Source organism: Aspergillus pseudodeflectus (assembly GCF_044049435.1).
Source record: "Aspergillus pseudodeflectus strain CBS 756.74 chromosome Unknown BJX68scaffold_22, whole genome shotgun sequence".
Classification (NCBI taxonomy): Eukaryota; Fungi; Ascomycota; class Eurotiomycetes; order Eurotiales; family Aspergillaceae; genus Aspergillus; species Aspergillus pseudodeflectus.
The window spans coordinates 25,574-35,005 of record NW_027263798.1 but is presented as its reverse complement, the minus strand read 5'-3'; the positions used below and the strand labels follow the sequence as shown (position 1 = coordinate 35,005).

Sequence of the window (9,432 nt, the reverse complement as noted above, 5' to 3'; positions counted from 1 at the left end):
TCCATTTCTCCATTTCTCCAATTCTCGCCCCATTCTGGATTCTTCCTCCTGCCACGCTCAGGATGCCCTCTGCACTCGAGGATAAGGAAACCGCTGCTGTCGAACAAGACCACCAGCCCATAGCTCCGTATTCGGTCTTTACACGCGCCCAAAAGAGATTTATCGTCTTCTCGGCATCATGGGCGGGCTTCTTCTCGCCAGTCTCGTCGCAGATCTACTTTCCGGCCCTCAACAGCGTTGCCAACGATTTGGGCGTGTCGGGCGCACTGATCAATTTGACCCTGACAAGCTACATGGTATGGGTACGATTGTGGTTGGGGGCCGTTGCTAACTCTATAGATCTTCCAAGGCCTCTCCCCCATGTTTGTGGGCGATTTTGCGGATAAAGCAGGTCGTCGCCCGGCGTATCTGGTCTGCTTCATCATCTACACGGCCGCCAACATTGGCCTCGCCTTGCAGGACAACTACGCTGCTCTCTTTATCCTCCGATGCCTCCAGAGTGCCGGGAGCAGTACAACCATCGCCCTCTCATCGGGCGTCGTCGCCGACATCGCCATTGCGGCCGAGCGGGGATCGTACATGGGCTTTGTGACGGCCGGATCGCTGCTGGGGCCTGCGCTGGGTCCCGTAATTGGAGGCCTTTTATCGCAGTATCTCGGATGGCGGTCGATCTTCTGGTTCCTCGTCATCTTCGGGTGTGCGTTTCTCGTCCCCTTTGTTCTCTTCTTCCCCGAAACGTCTCGAGTGATCGTGGGCGATGGCTCTCTTCCAGCACCTCCCTGGAATCAGCCTTTGGTTCAATGGTTCAAGTCGCGCAAATCACCGCAGCAAGAGAGCATTGCTCGCCCGAAACTACAATTCCCCAATCCGTTGAAAACTCTCTCGATTGTGTTCCAGAAGGACGTGAGTATCATCCTCTTCGCCAACGCGGTTCTCTTCGCCGGCTTCTACGACGTCAGTGCCTCGATTCCATCCATCTTTGAAGACCTGTACGGTCTAGATGATCTCCAAATCGGACTCTGCTACATCCCCTTTGGCCTCGGTGCCACCGTAGCCGCACTCATCACAGGAAAGATGCTCGATCGCAATTTCCGCCGGTTAGCGAGACTTTCCAACATTCCTCTAGAGGAAACCCGAGCCCGGAATCTGCAAGGGTTCCCGATAGAAAAGGCTCGCTTGCAAGTTGCCCTGCCGACGTTGCTTATGGGCAGCAGCACGGTAATTGCCTTTGGCTGGGTCCTGCACTTTGGCGTGCACATCGCGGCCCCGACCATCATCCTCTTCTTCATGGGATTGACCCTGACTGGGGCGTTCAACACCGTTAGTACGCTGCTGATCGACTTTTACCCGATGAACGCTGCATCTGCGACTGCGTCGAATAATTTTGTCCGTTGTTTGCTTGGAGCCGGCGCGACGGCGTTGATCGATCCGATGCTGAAGGCGATGGGACGCGGCTGGTGCTTTACGTTTATCGCGCTGGTGATGATGTCGACGACGCCGTTGCTGCTGGTCATTATGCACTTTGGGCCGCGTTGGAGAGAAGAAAGACAGGGGAAGCAGGAGGCCAGATAGGCAGAATCGAGAGCCGATAGTAATAAGAGACAAAAATTTCAACCCCTTGACCATAGTAGGTACGTCATCGTGAATAAAGACGTCATTATTGGCTGGATTGCTTGCTGGTGGAGAACTGGCCGGATACGCAATACGCAATGCGAGAATACGACTTGGTCTTGGCCGCAAGAGAATACGCCTCGACACGAACTGGCACATTCGATCCGGCATGATGCCACTTGTAATCGAGGCATCTGAGTATCCATACATAAGTTCATCATTACCCGTCGCTATGGTGGACAAATCACCTTGTCAGTCGCAAAATGTCGAGTAAACGCGAGCAAATGGCCGCCCGCTATGCGTCGTATGCAATCCCCCACCCAGACTTCGACAAGTACATGGACATGGAGAACCCATTCGCAGGAGCAGAAGGTCTATCAGTCTCAGCGATGCGGGAAATCTTCACGCAGATGCCGATGACTTTTCCGTATGCTGAAAAGGCTGCTGCCAATGTCCGAGTCCGCCACCAACAGATCACTGCCCGAGACGGGGCGGAGCTGGAACTGAGAATCTACAAGGATGCTCATGTGGCAGGGAAAGCGATCTTGTTCTTCGTTACGCATGGTGGAGGTACGCATCTCCTACATCAAGTTATGCATCATCTCATCCTTGATCAGGATGGGTTCTCGGCGACCATAACGTTGAAGAGGCAATGAACCGGCTGGTCGCCAAGAAGACAAACTCGGTCGTTGTCAGCATCAACTATCGACTGTGAGTATAGAATGGCCGAGGGAGTTTACCTTGTTCCCAATACTGATTCAACGCGGTGCTCCCGAGTTCCCGTTTCCGTACGCAGTGAACGACTCTTTTGACGCGCTGCAATGGGTATGTCTCTTGAGATGAACAATGACATTTGACTCTGATACTCAAGACGTGGCAGTGCAGACAAAACGCGGATGCACTTGGGATCGACGCCAACCGAGTCATTGTGGGCGGCAGCAGTTCGGGCGGAAACATCGTACGCCTCTCTTCCACATCCAAATCTCGATTGTAACCGCAGATAGGCCACTGCTCTGGCGTTGAAAGATCGGGATGAGGGCATTGGTGCAGTCTTTGGACAAGTCTTGAATTTTCCCGACACCTGCCATCCTGCGTATTTTCCCAAGGACAAATACGTGTACGCCAGCCCGGAGCAGAACAAAGATGCGCCGATTCTGACCACTCAGGCGGCGCACTGGTTCTGGGGTGGGTTATCTTTTCGTTCCAGAGCGCGTCTTTTCATCGCTGACATTCTCTCTCATCAGACCAATACTGCCCAAATACTGGAGCAGACCCCTATGCAAGCCCACTCCTAGCCACCTCGCACAAGGGCTTAGCACCTGCATGTACGTGACCCCTGACATGATTATTGGCACTTTTCTGACTCGTACAAGTGATCCAGGTTGCAGGACTCGATCCTGTGCGTGACGACGGGCTCGCGTACAGCGAGGCACTCAAGGCAGCAGGGTACGCAACGCCTTTCGATCAATGTTCAAGCACTAATCTGGCTTCAGGGTGCCCGTCAAGACCAAAGTCTACCCGGGATTGCCGCACGCGTTTTATCTGTTTCCGGACCTCGGCGAGACGCCGACCTACTTCAACACGATTGTGGACTGGATCAACTTTCTTGATAAGGATATGGCACGAGTATTGTGATTAGAAGCCCTATTGAACAGGCGTGATATCCCAGGGAACTCTGACTGGGACTCCCAGCTCTATAATTACTTTGTTGAGCAAATTGGAAAGAAGACGAGCCATCAAGCCATCCAGTCCCAGTGTTTGTGGCCCGCCATTCAGGTTAACCATCTGAACAGCCCCTTGGACGTGATGCTTTAGCATCTTCTCATCGTGCACGAACAACTGGTGGACATTAGCATCCTGTCGTTTTGTAGTACTGCAGGGTTCTCACCTCATCATAAGCCAGCATCAACGCTTTGGACACGGTCGTGTCGCTAAACCGAGGTGCTTCAGTCGTAATTGACTCCCGTAGCGACCGTAGGATCACGAGCTTGTACTGGAAAGCCAGCCGGTTGAACAATTTCTGTTCCGGCCGATCCGTGTATTGATTGGCCAGTGTCCGACACGAGGCAAGAAATATGATGTACAAGAGGCTCTGTTCAGCGACGGCAAGCGGGACCCAGCCATGCATCATTCGCTCCGTAAAGTGCTCGTCGAACGCATTGCAGCGCATGAGGGGAACGACTACGGTGACATCTCCGGGGCAAAGGTAAGCGACTCGGAGAGACAAACTCGGCAATGGGAAACACATACAGTGGTCGAACAGGCGTTCTTCGATGGGCTTGAGCGGTAGTGCGAAGCTCGCAAACGAATCTCTCCGGCTCGCCGACAGTGGGGTTATCAGCCCACATCCGGTCCATGCACTAAACGAACTGGGATCTTGACGGTTCTTCTGGGCCTGATGCTCGAGGGTTCGTAGGCGCCGTGCCTTGGCGTGGGCCGACCGGGCTGCGTGCGAGCGGGCAACCTTTTTTTGCGGGTCTTTTTGACCAGGGGCGCTTGGTGTGCTGAGGATAAACTGGAGCTCATGAGAAGGCATCTCGAGGTGTTGGGGCATTCATGCTTAGGATTCTGTGCAAGTGGAAGGGGAAGAGCCTCCGTGGTGGATGGACTTGGATGGGCTGACAAACTGTTCGTTCGGTTCGTTTGGTGTGGGCCGCCAAGACTTGCGCCTGCTCGATAGGGTCAAGCGCCCGATCGGACCACCAAAAAGCCAATCAACGAGATCCAAAGCTTCAAGATCGATGACCCCAGGAGTCCACCCGGACAGCCTCCGCCGTGCATATGCGTATGTCCCTTCGTCAACGCTCGAGTAGAGCCACAGCCAAGACATGCGCCTTCCATCTTGAGAAAGAAGCAGCCATCATACTGCGCATTACAAAGCTCATTGCTGGGTACCCATGTCTCCCACAAGATATATTTCCAGCACGACAGAACAAGAGTCTCTGGAGACGCAAGTCCCAAACACATTTTCAAGATGACTGGAACCGTTCTCCTTACCGGTGCCAATGGCTCTCTAGCCCTTGGCTTTGTCGAAGCATTCCTTGCTCAGTACCCCGGGCATACCCTCATCGCCACAGTTCGGAATACGTCCCCAGAAAAAGACCCCAACACCGCCAAATTGATGCAACTGGTGGCTAAGCACCCGGGAGCTGATGTTCATGTTGAAGCCCTTGATCTGGGGAATCTGGCTGGTGTCCGATCCTACGCAGAAAACGTCGCCGCCAGAGTCTCTTCCAAGGAACTGCCCCGGATATCCGCCATTGTCTGCAACGCCGCCACCTGGTCGCTCGGGGATGGGCAGCGATTCACCTCGGATGGCCACGAAGCATCTTTCCAGGTTAACCACCTCGCACACTACCTGTTGGTCTTGAAGCTTCTCGGAAGCATGAACACGACCTCGGGACGCGTAGTCATGCTGGGATCCATCGTCCACTATCCGGAAAAACGAAACCCTCTCTCATCTTTGGTGGCGCGTATTCCAGATAATATGGAAGAACTGCTCAAGCCCGAACCTGATGCCGCGGGACAGGCTCACGATCGAGGATTCCAGAGATACGGAACATCGAAGCTCGCCAACGTTATCTTCGCTGAAGACCTGAACAGCCGACTGCAGCAGGTACGCTACACCGATCGAGTGTACAAGTTTGACTGACCTGTACTACAGGACCCAGAGCTATCCAACATAACGGTAACAGCCGTGGATCCCGGTGGTCTGCCCGACTCAAGAGGCCAGGCGCAACAAAGGCGTGCTGTCCGAGTAATCATGGCGACTTTGAACGTCTTCATGCCTGTTCTAAGGTACGTCACCACAGGCTTCCGGACGTCGAAAGACTCTGGAAGGGATCTTGTTGCTGTGAGCGTGGGCCCGGAGTTTCAGGCGAAGCGGGGATACTATGTGGGCGTGAACAAAGCTGAGGGGGCGCAAGTGAGCCACGATGAGCAAGTGCAGCGGCGGCTGTGGGAGGCTTGCTGGAAATGGGCTGGTCTCTCGCCGGAGGAGACTGTTCTGCAGAATGCTGCCCCATAGCTGACCATCACGGTACATGTTTGCAGTTGCTGGAGTTCTTTCCACCTGCCCTCGGTCTCGGGTTGGGGCTCGGATGGGGAAGATGATTCATGTTTTACAGCAGGAATCATGCCCCGGTCGTTGAATAGTGTTTCACAGTCGAGAAGGCGTGGGATTGATCAGGTTATGGAGACGAAACTGGCGGATGAATTCGACGTTCAGGTAGCGATTTTTCCTATTTACATGATGTGCGTTGCACCGGCCATGGCATTGCCCATCTCCACTTTGCAGCAAGAATAGACGCAATACCACGAACCTCGCGTGCAGGAATCCATTTGAGCGACCGTATATCCTCTGCGCATCGTAGGAGGGCAAAATGATATACTAGCAGCACTAGAGCTCGACCCCTCTTCTCGGAAAGCATCTGTATGCAAAGTAGGTGAGTCATCGACAGACACTAGTCACACTCCCTGCATTTCTAGAAAAAGCCCTACTACCCGTATGATGCATGTTCGATGCAGGGCTAAGGAATCCGGATCGAGATCGCTGTCATCCTGGTGGAAGTCTAATAAAACCGTAAAAAATCCCGGGCTGTCTTTGTCTCGATCCGCCCACTGTGGAACATGAGCGGCGCTCAATATCGGCGCTGTTTCAACCATAAAGTGATGCATGGGGCTTAGATCTAGGGTCGCCATGTCGGGCGCACCCTTTACACTCAGGGCGTGTTTTGACGCGTTTGGACTTGCAGAGCTGGCACCGAATGCAGCCCTTGGTGGATTTCCGACGGTCTAACCGCAGGGGCAGAGCCGACGACAAACCAGCAGGAGACGCGCGCCAGAAAAGAGACTAGGGACATGATACGCAGAGCTGCAGTTTACCTTGCATAAAAGTCCAGATTAGTTATAGTACCGAGAGACGCCCGCTCTCATGATTCGTCGTGGCGCTGCATGTTCGGGGTTTGGCCGTCTTGGGAAGTCGCCGGCTTACTTTGCATATATGTACCAGACACCCCCCGGACTCGACGTCTTGAACCAGACATACACCAATTCGCATCATGCATACCCCTGACGGCCTCTTCAAGGGCCTGTCCGAGCAGCAGATTGCGGCATTTGAGACCCTGAAACTGCGCTGCGCCGAAGCCGGGCTTCTGTCCCTCCCTTTGGCGTTGAGTGACGGAGAGGTTGAAGACGGGTTGAACGATGATCCTACTCTTCTGTTTGTCGACGATCTTGTAAGACAATTTCAAGGACGGCCGCACTGATGGTATGCAGACGATTCCTTCGCGCACGCCGATACGATGTACAGGGTGCCCTGAAGCAATTTAAAGAGGCTCGCCGCACCTGGGAAACGAACAATGTTTCCCAATTGTACAATACGATGGAGATTGCCTCTTTCGAGAATGCTCGGCCGTTGGTCTGTTGAGCCTCTGGGTATCTTTCGACCGGACTTTGCGCTTATCTCGTCAGTAGTACCCCCACTGGTCTGGCCGGCGCACAAAGGCCGGGCGCCCCATCTTTCTCTTCGACTTTGCCTACTTGAACCAAACGGTGTTGGCGTCTTATGAACAAAGCCGCAGCGGTAGCATCTCTTCCGCCCAGGGATCTCTTCAGCAACGAGAAGCCAGTACGGCGCTGGACAGCGTGACTCGCTTTGTTCTTCCGCTGTGCTCAGCCATGAAGGACCGCCCAGACCCTACATCTCCAATCACTAGCGGGGTATTCCTCGTCGACCTTGCCGCATTTACGCTCAAGGCCGGGTGGGGTGTCAAGAACTACACGCAAGACATCAGCGGCTTAGTGGCGACTGGATACCCAGAGATTGTTCACCAAGTTTTTGTCCGTGAAATCCCCATCCTCTGCATGTCACGCAGCCACTAACAGTGTTGGATGTGGATAGCTCCTCAATGCCCCGTCATACTTTACAATGATGTGGGCGATAATGAGAAAATGGCTTGATCCGGATACCGCTGAGAAAGTCCAGATCCCAACCGCCAGCGAGGCACTGGCGACTCTGTCCAGATATATTGACCCAGAAAACATTCCCCGCAGGTTCGGTGGTTATTTTGATTGGAGCCACGGGATGCCCGTTGACCTGGATGCTGAAATTCGAGGGGCGTTGTCGTGGCGAAGTGAACAAAAACTGCCCCCAGGGCCGATCAAGTGGGAGCTGGACAAGAGCAGAAGGCGAACGGCTGTGGCTGTTGGGAGCGTTGATGGGACAGCGAGGGCGGAGAAGATTGCTGTGTTGGAAGATGAGGCGGAGCAACAGAAGAAGACAATAGAGCCAGAAGTGATGCAGACCGTTGAGGCTGTTGCCCAGCTGTCATTGGAGTAGCCGGTCTTTGAGTACGGCGAGATATCTAACCCTGAATGAATCCCATTTCCACTGCCGAGCATGGCCATGTCCAGAACTACATCGTAGCACGTGCCTTATGAATAGGAGCTCCACAAGACCTTACATGTTCATGGCGAAGAAAGATGTCCCAATCCGATCCCGAGGCCAGCTGGCTATATATCCCTTCCAACCCACAGTTTTGACACCAGGATAACGATCGTTGTCAACCTCAGGGCCGAGGAGTGTGTGTCAATTGATCCAGTAGTAGTAGAAGAACCTTTAGAACATTCGATTAGATCTTTTTAAAGGGTAATCAGGAAGACGACAGAATAACAACTTACAAGGACATGTAGCTATAGATATCCTGGGGATTCTTGGCCCGTAGATCACGCATCGTCCTGTAAAGGTCATCCAGATATCCGCGTTGCTCCAGTTTCACTGGAACACCATAGACAGCTTCGTAAGACTTGGCAATTTCCTGGATGGTAGCACGGCCGCCGAGAACTAGATGTAAAAGTGTTGTTACGATGCTGCTCAGGTAGCGGAAGTCCAGAGACTTACACTTTAAAACACCCTTTGCAGTCGAATCCAAGACGGCCTTGGATGTATACTTTGCTGCATCGTCGTAGGTCGTTCCTTTCATTATCTCATTGCCGTCACCCAGTATCGAAAGTTGTTGCCCTGGACATACACAATGTCAAAGAATGGACGGAAGATGGGCTTTATAAAGCCGCGATCAGGATATGCACTCCAGCTACAGACTCCTTCGTCTCGAGGTATGCCTTGACGTGGATCATAAGGTTTTTGGGGAATAGCTCGCCGGGCTTCAACTTGGTGTAGTCCAATGCCCAGTCACTGGCAACGTATCGGGGTACATTGGCTGATTGACAAGCATTGATAAGGAGTGTCTGACCGTCCATCTTGAGCGTATCATCGCCAAGGTAGCAACAGACTACGACATCACAGCCCTTAACAAAGGTGGCAATTGTCTCCTTGTCGAATGCGGTGCCTCGAATGAGTTGAAGCTTTGAAGATGATTTCAGGGCGTCGGGAACTTTGGATGGGTCAAGGCAGTACCCCTTGATCGTGAGAGAGTCGTCACCAGCGTCGAGGAGATGGGTGAGTAGGCGACGGGCAAATTTGCCGGTGATTCCTGCGATGCCAACCTTCATTTTCCCGCAGGGTCAGTATTGTAAACCTTATTAAAGAGCTCTACCTGGTCGTTCTTGCCATGGTCGCTTTATAGAGTCTATTTATGGTTACAGTTTGTAAACCCGCGGCCTATATTAACTCCGAGAGGTGATTAGCCTGTGAAGCCGGGGCGTGTGTTGACCCCGAGAGAGCTCATTATTGTTTATAATAACCCCATCCCGGCCCTTAAATTAGCCCCGAGCTGATTCAGACATCGCAGCGAGGATAGTGCAGCGTACTTAGTAAATTAATAAATCTGATGCTTATCCATAGACTTCCGTGGGTTCTTG

General features: G+C 53.0%; 6 protein-coding genes across 6 annotated transcripts; 4 read left to right on the top strand and 2 right to left on the bottom strand.

Annotated features, from left to right (window-relative positions):
* Positions 1 to 15: 15 nt before the first annotated feature.
* On the top strand, positions 16 to 1,723 carry BJX68DRAFT_94351 (MFS transporter). Its single transcript, XM_071050053.1, has 2 exons — positions 16 to 296; positions 340 to 1,723. The coding sequence occupies exons 1-2, from the start codon at positions 63 to 65 to the stop codon at positions 1,570 to 1,572; spliced, it is 1,467 nt and encodes a 488-aa protein (XP_070898844.1). The 5' UTR covers positions 16 to 62; the 3' UTR covers positions 1,573 to 1,723.
* BJX68DRAFT_275888 (alpha/beta hydrolase) lies at positions 1,592 to 3,246 on the top strand (the record flags this gene model as incomplete). Its single annotated transcript, XM_071047947.1, has 8 exons — positions 1,592 to 2,181; positions 2,229 to 2,302; positions 2,389 to 2,436; positions 2,492 to 2,569; positions 2,616 to 2,796; positions 2,856 to 2,936; positions 2,985 to 3,057; positions 3,105 to 3,246. Exons 1-8 carry the CDS (start codon positions 1,875 to 1,877, stop codon positions 3,244 to 3,246), a joined length of 984 nt encoding a protein of 327 aa, XP_070898843.1. The 5' UTR covers positions 1,592 to 1,874.
* BJX68DRAFT_94338 (uncharacterized protein) lies at positions 2,902 to 4,212 on the bottom strand. The gene is made up of 3 exons (XM_071050052.1): positions 3,862 to 4,212; positions 3,500 to 3,804; positions 2,902 to 3,450 (listed from the first exon to the last, which is right to left on the bottom strand). The coding sequence occupies exons 1-3, from the start codon at positions 4,163 to 4,165 to the stop codon at positions 3,256 to 3,258; spliced, it is 804 nt and encodes a 267-aa protein (XP_070898842.1). The 5' UTR covers positions 4,166 to 4,212; the 3' UTR covers positions 2,902 to 3,255.
* Positions 4,213 to 4,585: 373 nt separating this feature from the next.
* Positions 4,586 to 5,638, top strand: BJX68DRAFT_275887 (uncharacterized protein; the record flags this gene model as incomplete). Its single annotated transcript, XM_071047946.1, has 2 exons — positions 4,586 to 5,227; positions 5,276 to 5,638. 2 exons carry the CDS (start codon positions 4,586 to 4,588, stop codon positions 5,636 to 5,638), a joined length of 1,005 nt encoding a protein of 334 aa, XP_070898841.1.
* A 1,033-nt stretch (positions 5,639 to 6,671) lies between these two features.
* Positions 6,672 to 7,951, top strand: BJX68DRAFT_266929 (SEC14 family lipid-binding protein; the record flags this gene model as incomplete). The annotated part of the gene is made up of 4 exons (XM_071045647.1): positions 6,672 to 6,832; positions 6,889 to 7,030; positions 7,087 to 7,452; positions 7,514 to 7,951. 4 exons carry the CDS (start codon positions 6,672 to 6,674, stop codon positions 7,949 to 7,951), a joined length of 1,107 nt encoding a protein of 368 aa, XP_070898840.1.
* A 120-nt stretch (positions 7,952 to 8,071) lies between these two features.
* Positions 8,072 to 9,123, bottom strand: BJX68DRAFT_255339 (NmrA-like family protein; the record flags this gene model as incomplete). Its single annotated transcript, XM_071043027.1, has 4 exons — positions 8,072 to 8,120; positions 8,293 to 8,455; positions 8,513 to 8,597; positions 8,701 to 9,123. 4 exons carry the CDS (start codon positions 9,121 to 9,123, stop codon positions 8,072 to 8,074), a joined length of 720 nt encoding a protein of 239 aa, XP_070898839.1.
* Positions 9,124 to 9,432: the final 309 nt, after the last annotated feature.